Source organism: Cervus canadensis, chromosome 13, assembly GCF_019320065.1.
Source record: "Cervus canadensis isolate Bull #8, Minnesota chromosome 13, ASM1932006v1, whole genome shotgun sequence".
Taxonomy (NCBI): domain Eukaryota; kingdom Metazoa; phylum Chordata; class Mammalia; order Artiodactyla; family Cervidae; genus Cervus; species Cervus canadensis.
Window position 1 is genome coordinate 27,545,973 of NC_057398.1, and position 25,929 is coordinate 27,571,901.

The 25,929-nt window shown below is 46.7% G+C and overlaps 1 protein-coding gene across 4 annotated transcripts in view; it reads left to right on the forward strand.

Moving 5' to 3' along the window:
* FHAD1 (forkhead associated phosphopeptide binding domain 1) overlaps window positions 1–25,929 on the forward strand; it is a 160,118-nt gene that overhangs the window by 40,977 nt on the left and 93,212 nt on the right. For all 4 annotated transcript variants that reach the window (XM_043486194.1, XM_043486195.1, XM_043486196.1 and 1 more), the window contains exons 4-6: window positions 10,822–11,092; window positions 22,268–22,377; window positions 25,582–25,818. In XM_043486194.1, the coding sequence (XP_043342129.1) occupies window positions 10,822–11,092; window positions 22,268–22,377; window positions 25,582–25,818 (618 nt within the window). The remainder of the gene's footprint in view (window positions 1–10,821; window positions 11,093–22,267; window positions 22,378–25,581; window positions 25,819–25,929) is intronic.

Genomic DNA, 25,929 nt, shown 5'->3' on the forward strand with positions numbered 1-25,929 from the left:
CCACTGATCGGCGGGTCCCAGGTGAGGGGGCTGTGTGTACTCCCAGGGTAGAGTTTCCCAGGAGAACCGCCCTGATCACCCAGGTTAAGTGTGACAGGAACTGTTCTTTCCCTGACAAAGAGCTCCCAAATGAGAACATTTATTTCAGGCTCTGTGGTGACCAGAACCAAGAGAGAGGACTGGCAACATTTTCTTGGGGGGTGGAGGTGGGGGCGGGTTGGGTTAGGAGTCCAGATGTGTTTGCAGCTGTCACGTGGTTAGGGCACATGCCCCAAGGCCAGGCTGACTCCAGAGCAATCCCAGCCCTGCTCTTGTACTGGCATTTACACTGGACACACCCAAGTCATTTCTCTCAAAGCCTTGGTCCCCATTTCTGTAATACAGTTCCTACCACACGGAGCAACAGTGGTATTAAGTGGGCAATATATGTAAATTGTTGAGTCCAGCGTCTGGTACCTGATAAACACATGAAAATCTTCAGTTTTATTTGTTTATTGGCTGCACTGCATGGCAGGTATGTAAGATCCTATTATTAATAATAGTTCCCTGACCAGGGATCAAACTCACATCCCCTGCATTAGAAGCATGGAGTCTTAACCACTGGACCGCCAGGGAAGTCCCCACCCTCAACTTTAGTTAGAATCAAGCGAACCAGCATGTAGCAGCCAAGATGCTTCCTTTGTAAGTGTTCCTTTGGACAGGAAACCTCCCAAGCCCTCCCCCGACTAGCAGACAGATATATTTGCAGATAAAGTATCCATAGAATGACATGGAAGATGGAAAAAAATGAAGAAAATCTCATTTGACAAAGTGCATTGGCATCCAGCATATGCCTAGGACCAGACTCTGTAAATCATAGCTCTTTCATGAAAGTATTACTGCACAGTCACCATTCACAGTACAGTCCATGTAGATGGCGCCCCCTGGGGGTGTGCAGGACATAACCTGCAGGGCCGTTTGCCATGCCCTGAAGCACCCATTGATTAACATACAGTCTCAGTACCAGGTGTGGGGAGTTGAAGTCACAAAGTCAGGTGTGCCTGCCGCACTGTGTGTTTTGTTGATAGTTGCCTTTCTTTGTGCTTTCTGAACTCTGGGGAAGGCGGTATAGAAACAAGCTGTTCTAGTCACAGTGACTGTGTTCTCATAAAGCAGCTGAGTAAGGAAACCCTCATCACCCAAGTGTATAAATCGTGTTTTTCTCTGTTCTGAAGTATGGCAAAACTGATGGAAATAGCGAGAATGAAAAAGGAAGCGAGGTACCCCAAATAATGTGTCGAGTTGTTCCATGAAGGTGTTGTCGGCTCATTGGCAGGAGCTCCCACCCCTATCATTGCCCGTGACTGGCCTTCCCTTTAGTCTGTCCTGCCGTGTCCCCAGGCCAACTAGACTCTCCTATGTGGCTCCTGGGTACTGTCTTCTGTCCCTGCAATGTCATGACGTCATGTCTAGCGGGAAGAGCGCCCTCTGTCGGCCATTATTCCTCGCTGCTTTGATGAGGAAGCTCTGCAGAATGAGATCAAAAGCAAAGGCTTTGGGGTTTGATGGACCCAAGTTCAAATGCTAACTGCAACTGACTTTACCTTTCTGAGCTTCTATTTTTAATTTCTGCCAAGGAGCTGCTCATTAATCACAGATCCCCTTTCGCCCTTAAGTTTTTTTATAGAGGTCCCTGGGACTACCCCTATCATTGTATAAGCTGAGGCCCGGGGAGTTTCAGTGACTTCCCCAAGGTTGGGTATCAGTCATATAGATCCAGAGCCAGGATTAAAAGCTAGCTCTCCTGAGTCCCTTGGAGGCTTTTTCTAATAGCATGAAGCATCACGGTGCCATGTGAGCCCAGGCAGCTCCTCCAGGGCCCGCTGATTAAGGAAGGTCTCACGATTCCCCAGTTCAACCTGCAATTTCACATGCTTGACAAGGAATGATTCATCATGTGGGTAAAAGCGAAACCCACTGGTAATAGAAGAAAATGCATTTTCAGTTATGGGCTTCCTTGTTTGGCTTCACTAATTTTTCACCAAGGTTATTGGGCTATTGCTGCTACATCCTGCATATGTGCTCAGTCATGTCTGGCTCTTTTGCAACCCCATGGACTGCAACCCCATAGCCAGCCAGGCTCCTCTGTCCATAGGATTTTTCAGGCAAGAATACTGGAGCAGGTTGCTATTTCCTCCTCCAGGGGATCTTCCCGACCCAGGGATCGAACCCTCATTTCCTCGTCTCTCCTGGACAAATTAAGTTGCCCTCTTTCTTTTTCGATGATGATGATGATTCCTGATGGCAAATGTTTGATGCTCGTTTATTATAGGCCAGGAGGTGCTCCAAGCATTTCATGTGCTCTGTCTCACCTGCTTCTCACCAGACTAAGAAATAGCTGTTCTCATCCCTATTTTACAGACGAGACACACAAATAGCAGACTCGTCAGGGTTACGCAGATGGTAAGGAGCAGAGCGGGAAGCTGGACCAGATTCTGTTTCATGACAGATCCCAAGCTCTTTAACCAGAGGTTGGCAAACTACGGCCCAGGGCCAAATGGAACACAAGTACCCCCTTTATTTCCGTATTGCCTGTGTTGTCTGCTGTAACTGCAGAGCAAACTGCAAAGACCATATGGCACACAGAGTTGGAAATATTTACTGTCTGGCTCTACAGAAAATGTTTACTAGCCTCTGCATGTAACACTATGCTGTATGGTCTCTTTTATTTTACTTGGTTTCTGTACGGTCTCTTTTACTGGTTTCTGAAAGAAGATCTAAAAATAGAGGGAGAGCTGGAGAGAAAGAACTCAGTCAGATTAAGCCTCACTGTGTGCTGGCAACTATACTCATTAATTGCTTACTTAGTTTGCTGAGGAATAACAACAACAAAAAAAAAGATAGGTGAGCTGAAAAAATAGATTTTGAGCAATCTTTTCATTACCTCTTTAAAAAAATAACTGGTTCTAAATATACACACACAGGACTTCCCTGGTGGTCCAGTGGTTAAGAATCTGCCTTCCAATGCAGGGAACACAGGTTCGATCCCTGGTCCAGGAAGATCCCACATGCCTCAGGGTGACTAAGCTCATGCGCCACAGCTACTGAAGCCTGTGCACCTAGAGCCCATGCTCTGCAACAAGAGAAGCCACTACAAGGAAAAGCCTAGGCTCTGCAACTAGATAGTAGCCCCCACTCGCTGCAACTGGAGAAAGCCTGCTTGCAGCAATTAAACCTGTGCACCACAACTACTGAAGCCCATCTGCTCTAGGGCCCGTGCTCTGTAACAGCAGAAGCCACCACAATGAGAAGCCCACTCACTGCAACTAGAGGAAGCCCATGTGCAGCAACAAAGACCCAGCATAGCCATAAATAAATAAATACAAATAAATATACATCCACATATACATGTATTTGCATATATAGTAATAGTATAATTACATTGACATATATCTGATAAATATACTAGATATTGGTATATTATATATAACAGATGCATATTGTAAGTTTTACCTGTTTCTTCAACTGGAAGGTTTTCTTTTAAAACTGTGGAATGTTGGGAATTCCCTGGTGGTCCAGTGGGTAGGACTTGGCACTTTCACTCTGGTGGCCTGGGTTCAATCCCTAGTCTGGGAACTAAGATCCTGAAAGCCAAGTAGTGAGGTCAGAAATAAACAAACAAATAAAACTGTGGAATGTCTTCCCTAGGCAATTTCTGAAGAAGAAATTTGGGGTTTATAGTCCGAAGCCTGCTGTAGCTGAAGAGCTATTTATTTGTTCAAAGTTTCTCTAGGCAGCGCTTTACTACTTGTCTTATTATTGATTCCTTGGTCTTAAATCATTCTTCTCCAGGGCTGCTGCTTTACTTTTATAGGTTTAAATTTGGTGCATGATTACAGACTGGTGGGATTTTATTTGAAAATGACAAACAACTTATGACAGCTTTCATTCTGAGTACCATAGAGTCTCGCCATAGGGCACATAGTGACGCTTATGCCAAAGTCTCAATAAGCATATTGTCCAGAAAATTTTACTGGTTTCAAGTGTCATAAAACTAACTTAAAACTAGCCTAGGGGGAAAAATAGCTCATGTAACTGAAAAGGCCAGAAGCTGCAGCTTCAGGCCCAGGTGCCCAAGCCATGGTCAGGAACCTGACTCTGCTCTGTCAGCTTCACAGTCTGGCAGGCTCTTGCCACCTCACCTGCAGGAACGTGGCCACCATCAGCACCATCACGCTCCAGACTGGCAGCTCCAGAGAAAGAGCCAGCATCTTCCTCGGCGTGGCTTGGATCCTGACTAGAGTCCAGCCTTGAGGAGGATGTGGCTTTACTGTACCTGGGGTTGAGGAGCTGGAGGTAGAGGGAATGACCAGAGAGCATGGTCCCATTCAGAACAAAACCTCTTGCTAGTCAAGCTTTGTCATCGCCAACCTGACCTCATAGGATTTCATCTACACCGTGCTCCTACAGGTCCTGTGGGGACCTGCTGATGGGATGAGAAATCCTGAGACCACCATGTGTTTCACATCAAAGGCGACTTCCCACGGCCAGTGAAGTGGAGGGCAGGGGGCTGCAGATGGTCTCAGGCACAGGGTCCTCAGCAAAAACTCAAACAGGAAGATTCTTGAGGACTGTGTCATCCCCAGATGTCTATGGATGACCTTGGGGGGTGGAGTGGAGACAGGAGCGCAGGTGGACGGCTTAGCCCCCTGGAGAGACAGGACCCAGACTCAGCCAGGAATCTGGGGATCAGCGTGGCTGCCTCCTGGCTCCTCTGGCAGAGCACACCCTGGTTTACGAAACTTGAACCATACTGCTGCTTCTCTTCCCTTTACTTAGTCGATGGTCATTCACTCTTGTATTCAGTCTCTCAGTTGGGCAAGACTGAATTGAAGTAGGTCAAGTCTAGGGGTAGTGAAAGCTATTTGCAAGCACCCAGCTGTTTTCTGGTTAGATTCCATTTCGCATTTTATGAGCCAACCAGGAAGCTAATTAGAACTTGAAAGAAAGAACTGTAAGATTGAAGATTTACCAAAAAATGGGTAAATTAGATGAACCAGGTCTCCTTTAACCCCAAAATCCAAATGAATGACTTTTTTGAACAGCTCAAGTGTGGTTAAGTGTTAGTTGCTCAGTCATGGCCCGACTCTTTGCGACCCCATGAACTGCAGCCCACCAGGTTCCTGTGTCCATGAGATTTTCCAGGCAAGGATACTGGAGTGGGATGCCATTTCCTTCTACAGGGGATCTTCTTGACCCAGAGATCGAACCCAGGTCTCCTACACTGCAGGCAGATTCTTTACCAACTGAGCTACAAGGCAGACCTAATTCTTTTTGGTTTTTGGCTGCACTGAGTCATCATTGCTACACACAGGCTTTCTCTAGTTGCAGCGAGCAGGGACTACCCTTTGTTGCAGTGCTTGGGCTTCTCATTGCGGTGGGTTCTCTTGTTGCGGAGCATGAGCTCAGGAGTTGTGGCCCACAGGCTTAGTTTCTCTGAGGCATGTGGAATCTTCCTGGAGCACGTGGGATCTTCCTGAATCAGAGATCGAACCCATATCCCCTGCACTGGCAGACAGATTCTCAACCACTGGACCCCCAGGGAAGTCCCGGGACCTCTTTTAAGTTCCAAAACCTAAAAGTAATATACAACTTGGTGGTTCTGTGTTCTGAATGTATCATCTTGATTTCTCACATTGAAAGTCGTGGACATAATTTACCTTTTTTTTGGAGACATAGAATTACTACCCCACTTTGAGTTATGGTGACATCCTGGGAGCTGTTGAGGTAAAAGCCATTTGTTGTTGTTGTTCAGTTGCCCAGTCATGTCCAACTTTTTTCGACCCCATGGGCTGCAGCACACCAGGCCTCCCTGTCCCTCACCATCTCCCAGAGTTTGCCCAAGTTCATGTTCCTTGCGTTGGTGATACCATCCAGTCATCTCAGCCTCTGACACACTCTTCTCTTTCTGCCCTCAATCTTGCCCAGCATCAGGGACTTTTCCAATGAGTTGCATCAGATGACCAAAATACTGGAGCCTCAGCTTCTGCATCAGAAAAAAGCCATTTGCCCAGCACCAAATAGCCCCTCCCCGAGCTTCTGAGATCTAGTGACTGTGTTCTATAGTCTCCATCCTGTCTTTTGAGATCCATGGCTCCTCCATGCTGTGGTCAGTGCATCTCCTCCCTCTGCCCTGTCACCCCCACCCCCAGGCCCTTCCAGACTGTGGGAATTAAGCTCAACATCTACATGTGTTAGAGTCTTCTGTAAGGAAGATGGTCTCTTCTCCCAGCTTTATGTATTTACTCACTCACATATCTATATCAGCATGGACTTAGTATATTTTACACTCTGGGTCATAATCCTTTCTTTTTTTATTTTTACTTTGCCTGCACTAGGTCTTCATTGCAGCGTGAGGGTTTCTCCTGTTGCTGTGCATGGACTTAGTTGCCCCATGGCATGTGGGATCTTAGTTTCCCGACCAGGGATTGAACCTGTGTCCTCTTCATTGGAAGGCGGATTCTTAACCACTTAACCAGCAGGAATGTCCCTCATTATCTGTTTTGTTGCTCAAATTCTTCCAGCCTCAGCCCCTGGGAGCTCTTTCAAGCTGGTTGCCGTGCCCTTAAGCATCTCCGCATACTTTTGCTCTGGACACTTCTTTACTGTCTGCTATTACGAGACTCTCCAGGCTTAGCAGGTATTCCCCACTCCCTCCTCCCGGCCCCAGAATCAAAGACCTTTTTACTTACACTACTTTTGCCAACTGTTCAGCTCAGTCGGTGGTGAACACCTACCGTGAGTAGCAGGCACTCTGCTGAGTGCCTGGCACAGACAGAGACTGGCTAGTAAATGTTTAACAACCAGCTGTCTGAAAAATGTAAAGGATGCACATGTATAGCATAAGGTTTAATGATATCAAGAATGTGTAACACCTTCTTTCCAAATAACGAGAAATACAGTACTCTTTCCTGTAAATTCCACACAGCCAGCTGAACCTCACAGAATGCTTTCATTGACTTTTGTTGAATTCTTGTATCCATAACCAATTTCTTGTTGTAACTGATGAATGAGAGAGCTCCCAACCTGAGCACTGGTGGATATTTGGGGGCATTTTGGATATATTTGCATTTATGAGTAATGCAAGTAAAAAAGAAAGACATTGGAACTTCCCACATTCATCAGTGATGTGACTTTTTTTTTTTTCTGCATCAGATAGTAGTTTTCAAGTACTAGAGGAATATTAACTTCCCATATTCATCAGTGACCTGACTTTTTTTTTTCTGCATCGGAGAGTAGTTTTCAAGTACTAGAGGAATGTTCCCTCAATTTTTTGTGCTACTTATTACGTAATGGCTGAGGCACAAGATACTTTTTTATCATCTGCACTGTTAAGATTTTCCCCGTTACCTTAAGTCTAGGCAGTCAGCAAAACAAACAAAAAAAATCAAGCTCTATGTAAACCTCTATTATTAAACCTATATAAAAGTTTTGGGCTTCCCAGGTGGCGCTAGTGGTAAATAAACCTCCTGCCAATGCAGGAGACATAAGAGATATGAGTTTGATCGCTGGGTCGGGATGATCCCCGGAGGAGGGCATGGCAACCCACTCCAGTGTTCTTGCCTGGAAAATCCCATGGACAGAGGAGCCCGACAGGCTACAGTCATGGGATTGCAAAGAGTCAGACACGACTGAGCATCTGAGCACATACACATAGGTTACTCACCGTAATCTTGAAAATGAAAAACAACTTCTCTCTCTCCCTGTCTGGGCTCCACTCCTTCATGCTGGCTGCGCTCTTAAGTCCCACCAGGCCACTCCAGTGGCACCCTGGTGTCCGGCCAAGTGTTCCTGGGTCTCCTTGGCTCTGATTGGCTCAGTGCGCCAAGGAGTGTGGTTGGCTGGTGGCTGAGCCCCACCCACAGCAATGGACTGAGCCTGGGCGAGAGGTTCCTGAAATTTCCGAAGGGCTGAGTGGGTTCTGGCCTGTTCTCTTTGAGGCATGAGATATGACCACTCCCTTTAGCACCTTGGCTGTTAGTGGACAGGGAGGCACATCTACCTGAGCATCCCAGCATGAAAGGAAAGTCTTCCACCACTACCTGTGGTCTCTAGATTTGTTTTCTAGCTAGCGGGGGATAAAAGACACTTGAATTTACCCCTTCCCACCTTCAGCCCATTCATTCAATAAAACTTTATTAAACAAATGGGAAAAAATGATAGGAATGATTGAGGTGAGACAGCCTCAGAGGAGAGGAAAGGAGAGGATGGACGGAGAAGTCAGCACAGGAAGGAGCAGGGCATCTCAGCTTCTGAAAGGAGAGAAGAGAGCTTAGGCAGGGACAGAGGTGCCCACAGTGGAGAGAAATTTTAATCTACATGTAAGGTAGCTGAGTTCTGGAACACCACCAAGTCCATTCCTGAAACAGGTTTCAGTAGGGCCTAGAGGCTGGCTGCTAGTTGCTCAGTCTTGTCAGCTCTGTGACCCCGTGGACTGTAACTTGCCACCCTCCTCTGTCCTTGGAATTCTCCAGGCAAGAATACTGGAGTGGATAGTCATTCCCTTCTCCAGGGTATCTTCCCAACCCAGTGATGGAGCCCGAATCTTCCACATTGCAGACGGAGTCTTTACCTTCTGAGCCACCAAGGAAGCCCAGGGCCAGTGTCGTTATAAATGCTAGAGCAGAGAGTTCTTGGTGGTCCAGTGGTTAAGGATTCACCTTGCAATGCAGGGGACTGGGGTTTGATCCCTGGTCAGGGAACTAAGATTCCACATGCTGTGGGGCAACTAAGCCTGAGTGCCACACCTAGAAAGCCCACACACCACAACTAAAGGGTCCGCTCACAACAACAACAAAAGATCTCGCATGATGCAACTAAGGCCTGATGCAGCACCCCCCAAAATTTCTGGGCCCGGTGTCCCCAGGCAATTGGAGTTTAATTTCCTCAAACACTGCTCTCACTGACTCCAAAAAAAGCCTTTGGGGGAATTCACCAGATTCTTGACTTGGCTGGGAAAAGCTGTAGCTAAAAGACTGGTTTGGGAGCCCAAGCGAGTGGAGAAACTTCCTCTTGAACACAGTCCAGCTGGAGTTATAGGAAGTTCTGTCTGCCAGTGCTCCCATTTCAGAAGCCTTCTGTCCTGTTTCTCATTATGTGTCCCTGTCTGGGGAAGGAGACACGTGATCCCACACAGGCAGCGAACCTTTAAACTTAGCTTCTTACTTGAAAATTGTGTTGTTTTTTCTTCCAGGAGTCTAGGGGGAGGGGTGGGGATGGGTGATAAGAAAGGAGAGAGAAACAGAGAGGGAAAGAGCTCATCAAACTCCAATCCCACCACCCCCTCCACCATCGCCTGAGCTTGGTCAGTTCCTTAACCCAGCAGTGCCCCAACCTTTTGGTCACCAGGGACCAGTTCCATAGAAGACAATTTTACCATGGACCCAGGTGGCAGGGGGGTGGGCTGGGGGATGGTTTCAGGATTTCTGAAGTGTGTTACATTTATTGTGCACTTTATTTCTATTATTATTACATCAGCCCCACCTCAGATCATCAGGCATTAGATCCCGGAGGTCGGGGACCCCTGCCTTAACCTCTCTAAGCCTCATTTGTAAACGGGGCACAAAGAGATCTCCTCCCCCTATCGTGAGGAAGATGAGTAAAGTACGATAAATGGTAGCACTCCCGATGTCATGTCTTACCACTAGGCAACGGGAGAAACTGCCATGACAGCATCAAGCCAAGACAAAGCCAGGTGTCAGCACCTCTCTCAGCATTTGCTTCTCCCGGTTTAGACAGATCTTGATGTGCTCTCTGTTGAAAGTAGCTATAAACATCTTCTGCTGGGGTCCCTCGATAGATATTTATGGAGTATCTGCCAAGAATAGGGTGTGGTGAGCGTTGAGGATCGCAGGCTAATGAGCCAGCCGGGGTGCCTGCCACCCCGTAGCTCTTGGCTTTGGGGGACAGGTGCAGTAGGAATGCCAGAAAGACACGCAGTGTGGATGTAAAGAAAGCAGGCCATGGGGTCCTGGAGAGCTGGGCCTGAATCTCGGAGATTTGTTAATTCATTCTTTCAACAGTACTTTTTAAAATATTTATTTATGGTTGCACTGGGTCTTCATTGCTGCCCGCAAGCTTTCTCTAGTTATGGTGCGTGGGGGCTCCTCATAGCAGTGGCTTCTCTTGTTGCAGGGCATGGACTATAGACACACAGGCTTCATTAGTTGTGGTTCAAGAGCTCTAGAGCATGGACTCAGTAGTTGTGGAGCACAGACTTAGTTGTCTTGCAGCATGTGGGATCTTCCCGGACCAGGGATTGAACCTGTGTCCCCTGCATTGGCAAGCAGATTCTTAATGGCTGGGCCACTAGGGAAGTCCTTAACTGATATTTGAGGGCCTACTCTGTACGTACCAAGGGTTTATTCTAGGTGCTGAAGATACAGTGTTGAGCAAGATGGACAAAACACTCTTATGTCTTAGAGATGGCATTCTACCAGCTCAGTCGCTCACTACCGAATCTATGATCTTGGGAAGGTCACTAGGTCTTACTCAGCCTCAGGCTCATCACAGAGTGTTAGGTGTATTAAGTGAGGTAATGGATGCAAATCTCTTGGCAGGGTGCTTGGCATGAAGGCTGCACCCAACAGATGGTGGTGCAGTGACGTGCAGTGTGATCCATGTGGGGATTACCATCCCAGATTTGGGGAGTCTGGGAAGGCTTCCTGGAGGAAGTGCCTTATATGATGAAACCTAGGACAGCAGTCACATAGCTGGGACAGAAGGGTAGAGACCACCCCAGCTGCTCGTAACCTCCCCTGACCCTCTTGTCTGCCCCTGCAGGTCTCCTTCCCATGGGCGGCGGGCCCAGCACCTTGGCCCAGGCCACAGCCATCTCGGGCCACCCAGCAGCCGAACCAATCACCCTCGCCACCTCAGGTCCCCTTCCACCCAGGCGTCCGGCCGGTGCCAGTGCAGAGGAGCTGGTCCCAGGGCTTCCCCAGGCCCACCATGGTCCCGCCCGCCTCTCACAAGCGGCCCACAAGTGCCAGCGGGAAGATGTTCTCCTTCATGGTGGATGGCGCTGCCCACGGGGTTCCCATCATCAAACAAGGTACTCAGGGGCGCTTCCGTGGCGGCTTCGGGGATGGGCTCATGGCCAGGAGGATGGGTCTCAGTCTTTGCTTAATTTCTCCAATTCTAAAGAGCAACATTATCAATTGTGAAAAAAACAATTGGGATAAACAGAAAACAGTGAAAGATCTCATCCTTACCATCTGGACTGCACCCTGTTGACTTTTTGGTACAAATCCCTCCAGATTTTGTACCCATCCACCCATATCAGTCAGTACCTCTGCAATGAATGTATGTGTGCATGTGTGTGTACATATACATGAATATATATGAATGTGTATCAGAATCTATATTTATATACTTTGACAGAAATATGGGTAACTGAAATCCCTCTTGTCTTCGGAGGTTTTAAATATTTTATTACCATTTTGCAAGTTAGAGGAGACAGAGGCTTATGGAGAAAATTACTTCTCTAGAGGTGATACATTCAATCTAATCTCACCTGATGTTTTTCAGTGAAATTTAAGGCTGGTTATCTCGAGGACTGTCACTCGCAGCCTGGTCACTTTGGGGACACAAAGCCATCACGGATTCGTTCCCCCCTCCTCCGCCCCAGAAGGCTTCATGGCATTTCGGGAGGAGACTTCCTGTCTGTCACCATCCTCTCGGCCTCGCCAGCCTCACTGGCAGAGTAGATAGGTCTACTTAGCCCCTAGCATGGTTCCCAGATTTCCTCTGTGGCCGCTGTCAAGAAGGTCCCATTCTCTGTCCTCTGGGTCCCAGCCCCAGACCCCTCTGAGTCCCCAGATCTCTCAATGGCTCCACACGCCCCCCTGGTCTCTGTCAGGACCACTCACCTAGTCACCTCACTCAGCCATTCAAGTAATAGTTATTAGGCTACTCTGAAGGTAGTGAGTTATCTTAATTGATTGTTCACAGTCAGTTACAGGTCAGGTCAGTTCAGTTGCTCAGTTGTATCTCACTCTTTGCGACCCCATGGACTGCAGCATGCCAGGCCTCCCTGTCCATCACCAACTCCCAGAGCTTGCTCAAACTCACATCAAGTGCATCAAGTGCATCAAGTCGGTGATGCCATCCAACCATCTCATCCTCTGTCGTCCCCTTCTCCTCCTCCCTTCAATCTTTCCCAGCATCAGGGTCTTTTCCAATGAGTCAGTTCTTCGCATCAGGTGGCCATAAGTATTGAGGTTTCAGCTTCAGCATCTGTCCTTCCAATGAATATTCAGGACTGATTTCCTTTAGGATTGACTGGTTTGATCTCCTTGCTGTGCAAGGGACTCTCAAGAGTCTTCTCCAACACCACGGTTCAAAAGCATCAATTTTTTAGCACTGAGCTTTCTTTATAGTTCAACTCTCACATCCATACTTGACTGCTGGAAAAACCATAGCTTTGACTATATGCACTTTTGCCAGCAAAGTAATGTCTCTACTTTTTAATATACTGTCTAGGTTGGTCACAGCTTTTCTTCCAAGGAGCAAGCGTATTTTAATTTCATGGCTGAACTCGCCATCTGCAGTGATTTTGGAGCCCAAGAAAATAAAGTCTCTCATGTTTCCACTGTTTCCCAAATGGAAACATTGGGACCAAATGCCATGATCTTAGTTTTTTGAATGTTGAGTTTTAAGCCAACCTTTTCACTCTCCTCTTTCCCTTTCGTCAAGAGGCTCTTTAGTTCTTTACTTTCTGCCATAAGGATGGTGTCATCTGTGTATTTGAGGTTATTGATGTTTCTCCTGACAATCTTGATTCCAGCTTGTGCTGCATCCAGCCCAGCGTTTCACATGATGTACTCTGAATATAGGGCTTCCCTTGTGGCTCAGCTTGTAAAGAATCTGCCTGTAATGTGAGAGACTTGGGTTTGATCCCTGATTGGGAAGATCCTGGTTGGGAGCTATACAAAAAAGATCTTCACAACCCAGATAATCACAATGGTGTGATCACTCACCTAGAGCCAGACATCCTGGAAAGTGAAGTCAAGTGGGCCTTAGGAAGCATCACTATGAATAAAGCTAGTGGAGGCGATGGAATTCCAGTTGATTTATTTCAAATCCTAAAATATGATGCTGTGAAAGTGTGGCACTCAACATGCCAGCAAATTTGGAAAACTCAGCAGTGGCTGGAAAAAGTCAGTTTTTATTCCAATCCCAAAGGAAGGCAATGCCAAAGAATGTTCGAACTATCACACAATTGCACTTTTCTCACACGGTAGCAAAGTAATGCTCAAAATTCCCCAAGCCAGGCTTTAACAGTACATGAACCAAGAACTTCCAGATGTTCAAGCTGGACTTAGAAAAGGCAGAGGAACCAGAGATCAAATTGTCAACATCTGTTGGATCATTGAACAAGCGAGAGAGTTCCAGAAAAACATCTACTTCTGCTTTATTGACTGCCAAAGCCTTTGACTGTGTGTCACAACAAACTGTGGAAAATTCTTAAAGAGAAGGGAATACCAGACCACCTGACCTGCCTCCTGAGAAATCTGTACGCAGGTCAAGAAGTAGCAGTTAGAAACGGACATGGAACAATGGACAGGTTCTAAGTTGGGAAAGGAGTACATCAAGGCTGTATATTGTCACCCTGCTTATTTAACTTATATGCAGAGTGAAAGTGAAAGTTGCTCAGTCGTGTCTGACTCTTTGGGACCCCATAGACTATACAGTCCATGGAATTCTCTAGGCCAGAGTACTGGAGTGGGTAGCTTTTCCCTTCTCCAGGGGATCTTCCCAGTTCAGTTCAGTTCAGTTCAGTCTCTCAGTCATGTCTGACTCTTTGTGGCCCCATGGGCTGCAGCACGCCGAGCCTCCCTGTCCATCACCAGCTCCTGGAGTTTACTCACACTCATGTTCATTGAGTCAGTGATGCCATCCAACCATCTCATCCTCTGTCATCCCCTTCTCCTGCCTTCAATCTTTACCAGCATCAGGATCTTTTCAAATGAGTCAGTTCTTTGCATCAGGTGGCCAAAGTCAGTTCTTTGCATCAGGCTTGACTGGGGCTGGAGGATCCACTTCTAAGACAGCGTGCTCACATAGCTGTGAGCAGGAGGCCTCATTTCCTCACCATGGGGTTCTCCCCAGAGAGCGGCTCCAGTGTTCTCATGAACATCAGTCTGCAGCTGGCTCCTCCTGAGCAAGTGATCCAGGAGAGCAAGGTGGAAATTGCAACGTCTCCTGTGACCAAGCCTCAGTAGTCACTCTCTGTCATTGCTGCAGTGTCTTATTGGTTACATAAGGCATCCCTCTCCAGGATGGGAGAAGACGGCACACGGCTGAAGACTAGGATACCTAGTTGCAGCTGCATAGTTCTAGAGTCTGCTTCCTGCCTGCAGAAGCTTGTGGGTCCAGAAGCTTCTTTTACTTCTGTGAGTCTGTTGGTCTGCGTTGCCAGTGCTTCTTATTTGGGTTCATCCTATTAGGTGAAACCCATGTTGTTGTTCAGTCGCTCAATTGTATTCAACTCTTTGCAACACCATGGACTGCAGCATGCCAGGGTTCCCTGTCCTTCACCATCTCCTGGAGCTTGCTCAAACTCCTGTCCATTGAGTTGGTGAGGCCATCCAATCATCTCATCCTCTGTCGTCACCTTCTCCTCCTGCCTTCAATCTTTTCCAGCATCTGGGTCTTTTCCAATCGGCTCTTCCCATCAGGTGGCCAAAGTATTGGAGCTTCAGCATCAGTCCTTCCAATGAAAATTCAGGGTTGATTTCCTTTAGCATTTACTGGTTTAATCTCTTTGCAGTCCAAGGGACTCTCAAGAATCTTCTCCAGCACCACAGTTCAAAAGCATCAATTCTTCAGTGGTCAGGCTTCTTTATGGTCCAACTCTCACATCCATACATGACTACTGGAAAAACTATAACTTTGACTAAATAAACCTTTGTCAGCAAAGTAATGTCTCTGCTTTTTAATACATTATCTAGGTTTGTCATGGCTTTTCTTCCAAGGAGCAAGTGTCTTTCAATTTCATGGCTGCAGTCACCGTCTGCAGTGATTTTGGAGCCCAAGAAAATAGTGTCTCTCACTGTTTCCATTGTTTCCCCATCTATTTGCCATGAAGTGATGGAACCAGATGCCACAATCTTCGTTTTTTGAATGTTGAGTTTTAAGCCAGCATTTTCACTCTCCTCTTTCACTTTCATCAAGAGGCTCTTTAGTTCCTCTTTGCTTTCTGCCATTAGGGTGGTGTCATCTGCATATCTGAGGTTATTGATATTTCTCCCAGCAATCTTGATTCCAGCTTGTGCTTCATCCAGCCCTGCATTTCGCTTGATGTACTCTGCATATAAGTTAAAAAAGCAGGTTGACAATGGGCAAAACCCATGCTCACAGGTTTTTTTTGACACAAGCCCTTCCACCTTGGGCTTCTGCCAAGACTGCCCAAGCTTCTTAGAAGCCCAGTGCCTAGACCAAACGTCCTCTGGGACACTACCCTGAGTCTGTGTTCTTAACACAGGATTTTTACAGTCACTTCAGTTTCTTCTTTAGATTGTGTTTTCTTGAGAGCACCCTTGATTTGATCTTTACCCAGAGTCTGTTTCTTACGTGTCGTTTGCCTACCTGCACAGGCAGGGAATTTTCAAGCCCAGAGCACTGAGTCCTGATTGAACAGCCCTTTCTTTAACTGTCTCTACCCCTCACATGGGCTTCCCAGGTGGCACTAGTGGTAAAGAAACCGCCTGCCAGTGCAGGCAGTGCAAGAGACATGGGTTCAATCCCTGGGTCAGGAAGATCCCCTGGAGTAGGAATGCAACCCCCTCCAGTATTTCTTGCCTGGAAAATTCCATGGACAGAGGAGCCTGGAGAGCTACACTCCCTGGGGCCGCAAAGAGACATGACTGAGTGACTGAGCACTCCTTCACATTTCACTGTAAATAAGTAGTGAGAAGTAGCCAGGTGCACCTTCCACAACTCTTGCCTGGAGTTCTCTTTAGCTTAATCAGTCAGCTCGTCAGGAACATTTTCTCTTCCCACATGATGACAGACAGTGTGCTATTAAAACTTCTGCCACCACCTAACAAGGATCCCTTAACCCCAGTAACATTTTCCTCACTTTCCTGGAAACCTCCTCTCACTGCCTCCTCAAAGGCCTTTGAGCTCCTACTAACAAACCTTCTAACAGGCCTTCTCTAAGGCTCTTGGCAAAAGTCCTGCAGCTTCTGGCCACTGTTCCACCCCAAACCACTCCACCTTTAGGGGTTTTGGTAAATTTTGCACCGATCCTGCTGCCAAAAATCAGTATTCACTACTCATTGCAGCTTGACAAGTTACTCCAGGATGTAAGGGTCTAAAACAACAGTAAGGGGTGTCCCTGACGGCTCAGTGGTGAAGAATCCTCCCGCTAAAGGAGGAGACACAGTTCTGTCCGTGGTCTGGAAAGATCCTTCATGCCACAGAACAGCTAAGCTCGTGCACCACAACTATTGAGCCTGTGCTCTAGAGCCCACAAGCTGAAACTACTGAAGCCCAAAAGCCCTAGAGCCTGTGATCTGCAACAAGAGAAGCCACTGCAGTGAGAAGCCCACACACCACGGCTAAAGAGTAGCCCCCACTCCCTGCAACTAGAGAAAGCCCAAGCAGAGCAATCAAGATCCAGCGCAACCAAATAAATAAATATTTTAAAAATAAAATAGCAGTAAGCATTTACTATCTCACAGTTTCTCTGAGTCAGGAATTTGGGACTGGCTGAGCTGGGTGATTTTGACTTGGGGTTTCTCATGAGGTTGCTATCATGGTCTCAGCTAGGGCTGTGGTCATCAGGAGGCCCTCCTGGGGCTGAAGGACCCATCTCTGCAATGGTTCCCTCCACGGCTTTTAGTAGGAGGCCTCAGTTCTTCACCAGGTGAACCTGCCCATAGGCTGTTTGAGCGTCCTTGTGACACAGCTGCTGACTCCTCCAGACAAGTGGTCTTGGACAGTAAGGCAGAAGCCATAATGTCTTTTATGACTTAGTCTCAGGCCAACATAGGTCTGTATAGTCAAAAAGTTATGGTTTGTACAGCTTGACTGTATACAGATGTGAGAGTTGGGCCATAAAGAAGGCTGAGTGCCACAGAATTGATGCTTTTGAACTGTGGTACTGGAGAAGACTTTTGAGAGTCCCTTGGACAGCAAGGAGATCATACCAGTCAATCCTAAAGGAAATCAACCCTGAATATTCATTGGAAGAACTGATGTTGGAAAGGATTGAGAACAAGAGGAGAAGGGGGCGACAGAGGATGAGATGGTTGGATGGCATCATTGATTCAATGAACATGAGTTTGAACAAACTTCGGGAGATAGTGATGGACAGGGAAGCCTGGCATGCTGCAGTCCATGGGGTCACAAAGAGTCAGACACAACTGATCAACTAAACAACAACTGTAATCAGTGGATTTTGCCATCAGTTTTTCCAATGCCGTGTTGAAACTGGGGCTTCTCTAAGGGATGTACTCTCCCCTGGAGAAGTGAAGGATGAATCCTATGGCTTAGAGGCCTTCACATCTTCCTGGGGCTCTATCCCCTCAGCCTCCCAGCCAGATCTCATCTGTTTCCATATATTCACCCTGACTTCCCTGACACTCCGTCCTCTGAGAAGGGCTTTCAACTTCCCATGTGATGGAGAGCTCCTTCCTGTCTGGGCCTCTCTACTCCACTCTTTGGAGCACTCTATGCTCCTGTCCTCCAGGCTGGCTCTTTATAGAAAACATCTATTTTTGAGTGTTCTGGAAAAAACCCGTCCCCTCTTAACGAAGCTGGGGTTTTCAAATAAAGTTGGTTTACTGTTAGAATGTTGCCTTGCTATAGATTTGAAAAATCCTAATGAAAACCCAAAGCCAAGGACTTATTTATCGTAGGCCAGGTCAGGGTTTCTCCATCTCGGCACGGTGACATTTGGGACTGGATAACTCCTTGTTGTGGGATCTGTCCTGTTCACTTTAGAACATTTAGCAGCATCCCTGGCTCCCTCCCACTTGATACCAGCAGCAACCCCACCCCCCGACCCTCCAACTGTGATACTCAGAAATTTCTGCAGTCTTTGCCAGAAGTCAAAACGTCATTGTGCCTGAAGGCTAAATCACCCCATTCTAACTTCATAGTCATCCTTCCTTTCCCACAAGGCAATAAAACCTCAGCTCCAAAACCACCAAATCTTAATGGCAAGAGCTCATGGGAGGTGGAGAAGAATTACTGAGAACAGAAAATACATTGGGTGAATTTTTTAAAATAGCATCCGATTTATATATATATTTTTCTCCCAATAGTGGGATCCTGTGAACCTAACATTGGTAACCTGCTTTTTGAAATTCAATAATATATCATAAATGTCTTCCCACTTCAGTAAATTTACTGCATAGAGATTAGGAGAGGTAGGGCTCAGAATCCAAAACCTGGGCTCATACCCATTTGCCAGCTGTGTGTCCTTGAGTAGCTGACTTGGCATCTCTGTACCTCATATCACTCACTTATGAAATGGAAACAGGAATGTTGTTGTTCAGTCACTAAGTTGTGTCTGACTCTTTGCGACCCCATGGACTGTATCACGCCAGGCTTCCGTGTCCTTCACTAGAGATGGAAATAGTAATGCCTATCTCACGAGGTTGTCATGAAGACAAAATCAGATCCTGCCTGTAAGTGCCAAGCGCAGTACCTGATGCATACTGAACACTCAATAAATGTTAAAATTTTTAAAAATTAAATGATCATCTACCCATGATTGTCATTTAACTTTTATTTACAACTTACCATGTGTAGCAACGTCTTGAAGACACAGTTAACATATGTAACTTTATTCTGTATTTTCCACGTCTGCTATAGATGTGTTATCATACTTTCATAATTTAAAAAAAATTTTTTTAAAAAGAAATGACAAAAAAATAAGACACAGTTAAGGTGCACCCTTGCTGCCCCTTTGTGGACTGATGATTATTGGATGAGCACCAGGACAGGCCAGCTTCCCTTGTGGCTCAGCTGGTAAAGAATCTGCCTGCAATGAGGGAGACCTGGGTTCAATCGCTGAGTTGGGAAGATCCCCTGGAGAAGGGAAAGGCTACCCACTCTAGTATCCTGCCTGGAGAATTCCATGGACGTATAGTCCATGGAGTCGCAAAGAGTCAGACATGACTGAGTGACTTTCATACACACCAGGACAGGCAGTGGGTTGTTAAAATACTGAAGTAACTCCTCTGCTGTTAGCAAATAGCTCCTGCTGGAAATTTCTTAAAGTGCCTCTGTCCCCACCTCTGCCATCCCACCCAATCCCCCAGCCCTCCTGGCCCTCCCTGGGGCTTCTCCCCACTAGGACCTCCAAAGGATCCAGCAGGCAAGAGGGTCTGTTTTGAACTGAGTTAAACCGGTTTGGTCAGATGTGGCCCTTAGGTCCTTTTTGATAAATAATATGAATAATAACAGGGGAAACAGGAAGAGCTATGAAGATAGCTCAGTCCCACAGTTGTGTTCGACTCTGTGACCCCATGGACTGTAGCCCGCCAGGCCTCTCTGTCCATAGAATTTTCCAGGCAAGAATACTGAGTGGGTTGCCATTTCCTGCTCCAGTGTTGATAAATAATAGTAGTCTGTAAAAACATTTGGGGCGGGTGAGGGGAAGCTGCCCCAGCACCTCCCAGCCTGGGTGTAAGGAAAGCGAGTCTCAGAGCACATTCTGCCCCCACAAAGACTGAGTGAACACACCTTCTGCAGCAGAGGGATCCCGTCGTTCAGCCTCTTCTATAGGTTTGATGATGTCCCCCTCCGACCATCACCTCACAGGGCCTCAGAGCATCTGGAGTCACCCCTAGGGACAGCAGCAGATGCCAGAGCTTTAAGCCAAGACTGGACACTCGCCCCATTAGGGTCAGACTCCAGGGCCTGCCCCATGGCACAGGCCAGGCAATCCCTTCCTCCACTGGACCCCTGGGAGCTGGTTTCTAGCGTTCAGCATGCCAAGTAACAGGCCACGCTGTTACCAGTAAGAACCCATTTCTGACCTTCGGGAGGCACAGCTTCCTCTGGTCCATGGCCTGTCTAATGCAGTGCTGCCTGGCCACACCAGGACTGAGGACCGCAGATTCGGGATCTGACCGCCTCTAGCCTGAAAGTTAAATGACCTGGACGCATATAGCCCCAAGCACACTATGCTGAATATTTAGAAACTGATCTGCAGGCCTGTGACAGTCCTTGATGCATGACAGGGCCCAGAATTTGGCTGCACGTTATAATCAAACCTGTACCAGGAGAGGATTTTTTTTTTTAAATAGGCTGCGTCCACTGGAGGTTCTAGGATCCACAGACGTGTTTAAAAGCTTGGTAGGGTGGGAATCATTGACTCTGAAGTGCATAAATAAAAAATGCAGAAGCCAAATGAATAAATGATGGAATAAATGGCCACAAACACGTCGGTGCATGCTTCATTCATCATTCATGTTAACACCCATTAAAGTTTCACTGCCTTTGAAAACAATTAGATCAGTTTCTCACTTCACAAGAAGATAAGACTGTGCAGTGACTGCCCAGAAACCAGAGAGTCCATTGGAAATTTAAAATACACTGCTTGGAGCCAAGTGGTCTCACAAGCAGAATTATGGAAATCTTTACAAAAGTTTCTACCCCCCCCAAAAAAAAATTTATTCATTCTTGATGTGAATTGTGATATGTCTGATATGATTCAGAGTGAGATCCCCAAACATAATGCCACATCCCCCAAAAGTCATGTAAACAGCCCTTGTAATAATGGGATTAATAAGAAAACACTCAGGAAAGCTTGCATGTCTATCAAGTGGGTCCTAGTTAATACATCAGGTACAGTTGTATAGTGGAGCACAATGCTATCATTAAAAAGAACCTAGGACAGGGACTTCCCTGGTGGTCCAGTGGTTAGGGACCTGCCTCCCAATGCAGCGGATGGGGGTTTGATCCCTGATCAGGGAACTAAGCTCCCACGTGGCGAGGGGCAGCTAAGCCTGCACACCACAACCAGTGAGCCCCTGTGCGCTGGAGCCCACTCACCACAACTGGAGAGAAGCCCACTCACCCACATGTAAGACCCAACTCAGCCAAAAATAAATATTTTTAAAAAGAACCAAGTACAGCTACAAATGCTGATTTTTTTAATGGTTTTTTTTTTTTTTTTTTTTTTTATTGTTAGGTGAAAAGTAAGCTGGAGAAAAATCTCTGTTATGTAAATCCATTTTTGTTTTTGTTTGTTGGCCGTGGGATCTTAGTTCCCCAACCAGGGATTGAACCCGAGCCCTTGGCAGGGAAAGCAGAGTCCTAACCACTGGACAGCCAGGGAATTCCCCCATTTTTGTTTTTTGTTAAAAATATGACTAGGGACTTGCCTGGTGGTCCAGTGTTAAGACCTCACCTTCCAGTGCAGGAGGTACGGGTTTGATCCCTGATAGGCGAGTTAAGATCCCATATGACTCATGGCCAAAAAACTGAAGCACAAAGCAGAAGCAATATTATAATGAGTTCAATAAAGACTTAAAAAGGAAAAAAGGTCAACCTTAAAAAAAAAAATCTTAAATAAAAGATGTGACTGCAATTTAAAAAATAGCTGGACTTCCGTGGTGTCATAGTAGATAAGAATCTGCCTGCCAATGCAGGGGACACGGGTTCAGTCCCTGGTCTGCAGAGATTCCACATGCCATGGAGCCACCAAGCCCATGGGCCACAACTACTGATCCCACCTGCTGCAACTACTGAACCTGCGCTCCCTAGAGCCTGTGCTCTGCAACAGGAGAAACCACTGCAATGAGAAGTCCATGCACCACAACTAGAGAGTAGCTCCCACTCACTGCAGTAGAGAAAAGTCCAATAAATAAGTTAAGAAATAAGCAGAGGGCCAGATTTGGCCGTAGGGTCATAGTTTGCCCACCCCTGCTCTACATCATTATTCTATTTACTCTCCAAAGAGCCCTTTATAATAGAGACTATTAGCGTCCCTACATTATATATGTAGCTGAGAGAGATTAAATTACCTGCACAGGTCCTCAGCTCTTAGGCGGCATAGAAATAAGTCTGAAAAGGGCTGCGTCAAAGTGCATCAGCACAGCTAACCGTGGGGAAGAGGAGGCGGCGGCTCTTCCCCTTACCAGCATTGCTGTGATGATGTCATTGCGTGAGTTTCATGAGTGTGAAGATTAATCTGAAGATATCCTCTAAGCTTTTAGGGAAACTTACAATCTCCTCTGCATTCTCTGTCGCCCGTATGTGTTAGTGTGGACCAACGCCGTGAATCTGTCAGAACAAGCAGTGGCCGAGGAAATGCCCGGGGCAGGATCCGCCAGGGAGATGTTTGTGGATCATGACTTGGCCCAGCAGGAGAAGGTGAGGGATCTCGGGGAGGGCTGAGCTACAGCCGCAAGAGGGACCCATGGAGGGATTGCCACTGCCTCTTGCTCTTTGTGGCTCTAGAAGTGCCTTTTTATTCTTTTTTTTAAAACTACATCCAAGAAATCACCTCTTGCTCCCAAGACATCAGCCAAAAGTTTGGTTACCACTCATTTTATCCCAAATACCATCTACCACTGAGCACCTCCGGTGTGCTGGGCCAGGTCCTATGCACTTCACATTTCCTTGACTTGTTAATCCTTATCATCTTCAGGATAGATTTTATCTCCCTCACTTTGCACATGAGGAAACTGAAGCTCAGAGAGGTTAAGTAACTTGTTTAAGGTTGCCCAGGGTAAGGAGCAGTGTTAGGATTCAAACCTAGGTCTTTTTAACTTCCCAGCAGGTACTTCTAACACACACACATAGTAATCACTTGGTCAGCTTCGAGTGATGGAACAGTAATGATGGGTAAATACATTTCTGGCAGGAAGAAGTGAACACTGAAGTCAGGGAGACCCAAGCAAAGAAAAAAACTCATTAAAGAATTAGGGAGGTTTAAAGAAGGACAAGAGGTGAACTCAAACCATCCTGGGAAGGACCCAGGTCGATTTCTTCCCTCTTAGACATGACCTGAAAATAATTCTAAAAGAAGCAGTCTTCAATATCTCACTTTCCTCAAAGGCCAGGGCCTGGGCCTGCAGCAATTCTTGGAGTCTCTGAGGAGCAGAACCACTTGGGGTCTTTGTCAGACATGGAGTCCAAACTTCAGGAGGTTGGGGGTTCCGACAAAGGTGTCCTGAGAAAAGACTCTAAGAATTGTTGCAGGGAAGTGAGAAGCCAGGCTCAGATTCTGTATTTCTTGCTGTGTAACAAGCCGCCCCAAAAGCATAGGGGCTTAAAACAGCAACTCATTATTCCCCAGAATCTCCAGATTGATCTGGAAGTTTCCTTTGCTCCTGTCCCCTGACCTCACTCACTAGACTGCAGTCAGCCCATGACCTGGCCCGGCTAGTGGTCTCTCTGATGGCCCCCTTCCCAGGACTGGAGCCTCAGCCAGGATGCCTGGACTGGTGCCCCCCTTTTCTGCACTGTGTTCTCAGGGTTCCCAGGGGGCTGGAACACAAGCTTACAGCCTGTAAAAACTTGCCTGGGCATCATGCAGCCACACTTCCACTACCTTCTGCTGGTTAAAGAAGTCCCAGAGCCAGCCTAGACTTAGAGAGCGGGGAAATAGGCTAGATGGCAAAGCTGCAAAGTTTGTAGCCGTTTTTCAACCTGCCTCCATTTTTAAATTGGAAATATAGTGCAACCACAGTTATAATTTTTTTCTATTTATAAGCCATTTATGCCCTGACTTGCCAGGACTCCTTCAGGTGACAATAAAGAAATTAGCTTGGTGGAGAGGGAAGAATTTATTGGCTCCTCTTATTGGAATATTTAAAGGGTTTCTAGCTTCAGGTATGGCTAGATCCAGGAGCTTGAATCTTGTCATCAGAACACTTCCTACCACCAATCTCTCCCCTCTATTTCCCTCAGAGTCTGGCTTTCTGCATAAGGCCAGTTTTGTGTGTTGGAAAAGGCAAACTCAGGCAAACAAGCCTCTAAATGTAAGGTCTGTGGTCCAAAAGGAGGCAAGAGATCCTCCCCCTCTGTAACTGATGTGTGAAATCTTTGAGAAAACTGATTGACCAGCTTGGGTCACATGCACCAGGCTCCCTCCAGGAAGGGCATTGGGGGCTGAGGGGTGGCACTCACCAGGAAGACAGAACCCACAGCAGTCCACCGCCCTCTATAAACTTATATTTCAGCACCAACACAGGGCCTGGTATATAGTGGCTGCCCAATGAGTGTTTGTTGCATGAAAAATAAATAAGCTCCTGGCTGATCATAACAGGATGAAAGAGGAGGAAACTGCCCAGGAGCAGGGAATCTGTTTGGTGCACTCTCTTGAAATTTTGCCACCAGCATTTACAAGGACCCAAAAGAAGACCCTTGGCAGCAGCTGGCAATGTCAGACAAGCTTCCTCCTGACTAAGATCCTGTCCTTCCCCAGGTCATAGAGCTGGAAGGTCTTGAGGCCAACTGGGCAAGCTCCCGTGGGAATGAGCCAGCCTGGAAATTGCCTGTTTACCTCTTTTTGTGTCTGCCTTTGAAAAGGTATCTGGCGAATTCTTTTTTTTTTTTTTTTTCAGTTTTCTTGACATTTTGTTGATAACTGCTGGTGAAAAGCTTGGGGGATTTTTTTTTTCCACTTTTGGGAAACCTAACAAATTCTTTTGTTAGAACTTTTTCTTTGGAGAGATGGAAGACAGGGTTAATTATACCTGTGGGTGAAGTCTGCCAGCGATGTTGTTTTTCCAGCCCAAAGTTTACACCAGCCCGAACAAATAATCAGCATTCCCGTCTCATTTACTTCCCAGATTCAGTGACCTGGAAAAAAAAAATTCTTACATGAATTGCCAGAGAGGCAGGAAGCACTAGAAGAGAGGAAAGGGAAAATAAATATTTCAGAATGTATTAAATGTTTTAAGTTAAAAAAAATAGCCCTCGTTATACGTAGAATGTGATTGAATAGAATGTTGTTTTCCTAGTTACCTTTCCTAGGTCCCCAGTGTGCTAGGCTGAATATTGTAAATAAAAAATTATAAACTTTCCAGCAACAGAAGTTCCCAAGTGGGATGGTTATTCTTAACATGAAAGGATAATTCTCAGAGAAAGGAAAGTTTGAGTACCTGTGAGCTATAGACATCCATTCATGTGTGTGCAGGCTCAGTCGCTTAAGTCGTGTCCAACTCTTTGCAACCCCATAGACTGTAGCTCACCAGGCTCCTCTGTCCATGGGATTCTCCAGGCAAGAATACTAGAGTGGGTTGCCATGCCCTCCTCCAGGGGATCTTCTCGACCTAGGGGTCAAATCCACATCTCTTACATCTCCTGCATTGGCAGGCAAGTACCACCTGAGAAGCCCAGACATCCATGACAGATACCTATAGACAAGTACATTAGTTCAACCAAATTCTTGACGCTATGAGGTTTTCTCAAATGACAGAGATAGCCTTGAGAATCTGCCTTGTCCTTCCCTGCCTGCCCTCACCTTCCCAGAGAATGATACCATATTTTTCCTATATTTTTTTTCAATGGGCCCAGCCTTACACCCAGACCCACACCCACTAAACTTCCCATCTGGCCTCCACCCAGGATGAAATAATTCTGCTGCTGGGAAAAGAAGTCAGCCGTCTCTCAGATTTCGAACTCGAATCCAAATACAAAGATGCCGTGATCGTGAACCTTCAAAACGAAGTGGCCCACCTGAGCCAGAAGCTGTCAGAAACAGCCGCATCCAGGCAGAATGAGAGGGTGGTCCCGCCCAAGCTCCAGGTTCTGGAGGAAGACGATGATGCCCAACAGAGAGAAATCCAGAACTTGAAAAGCCAGGTAGAGGGGAGGAGGGGCATGGGACAGATTAGCAGGCTGGGATTGGCATACACACGCTCTTAATTGTCCTCGTTTAGTTGCTAAGTCATGTCCGATTCTTATGCGACCCCA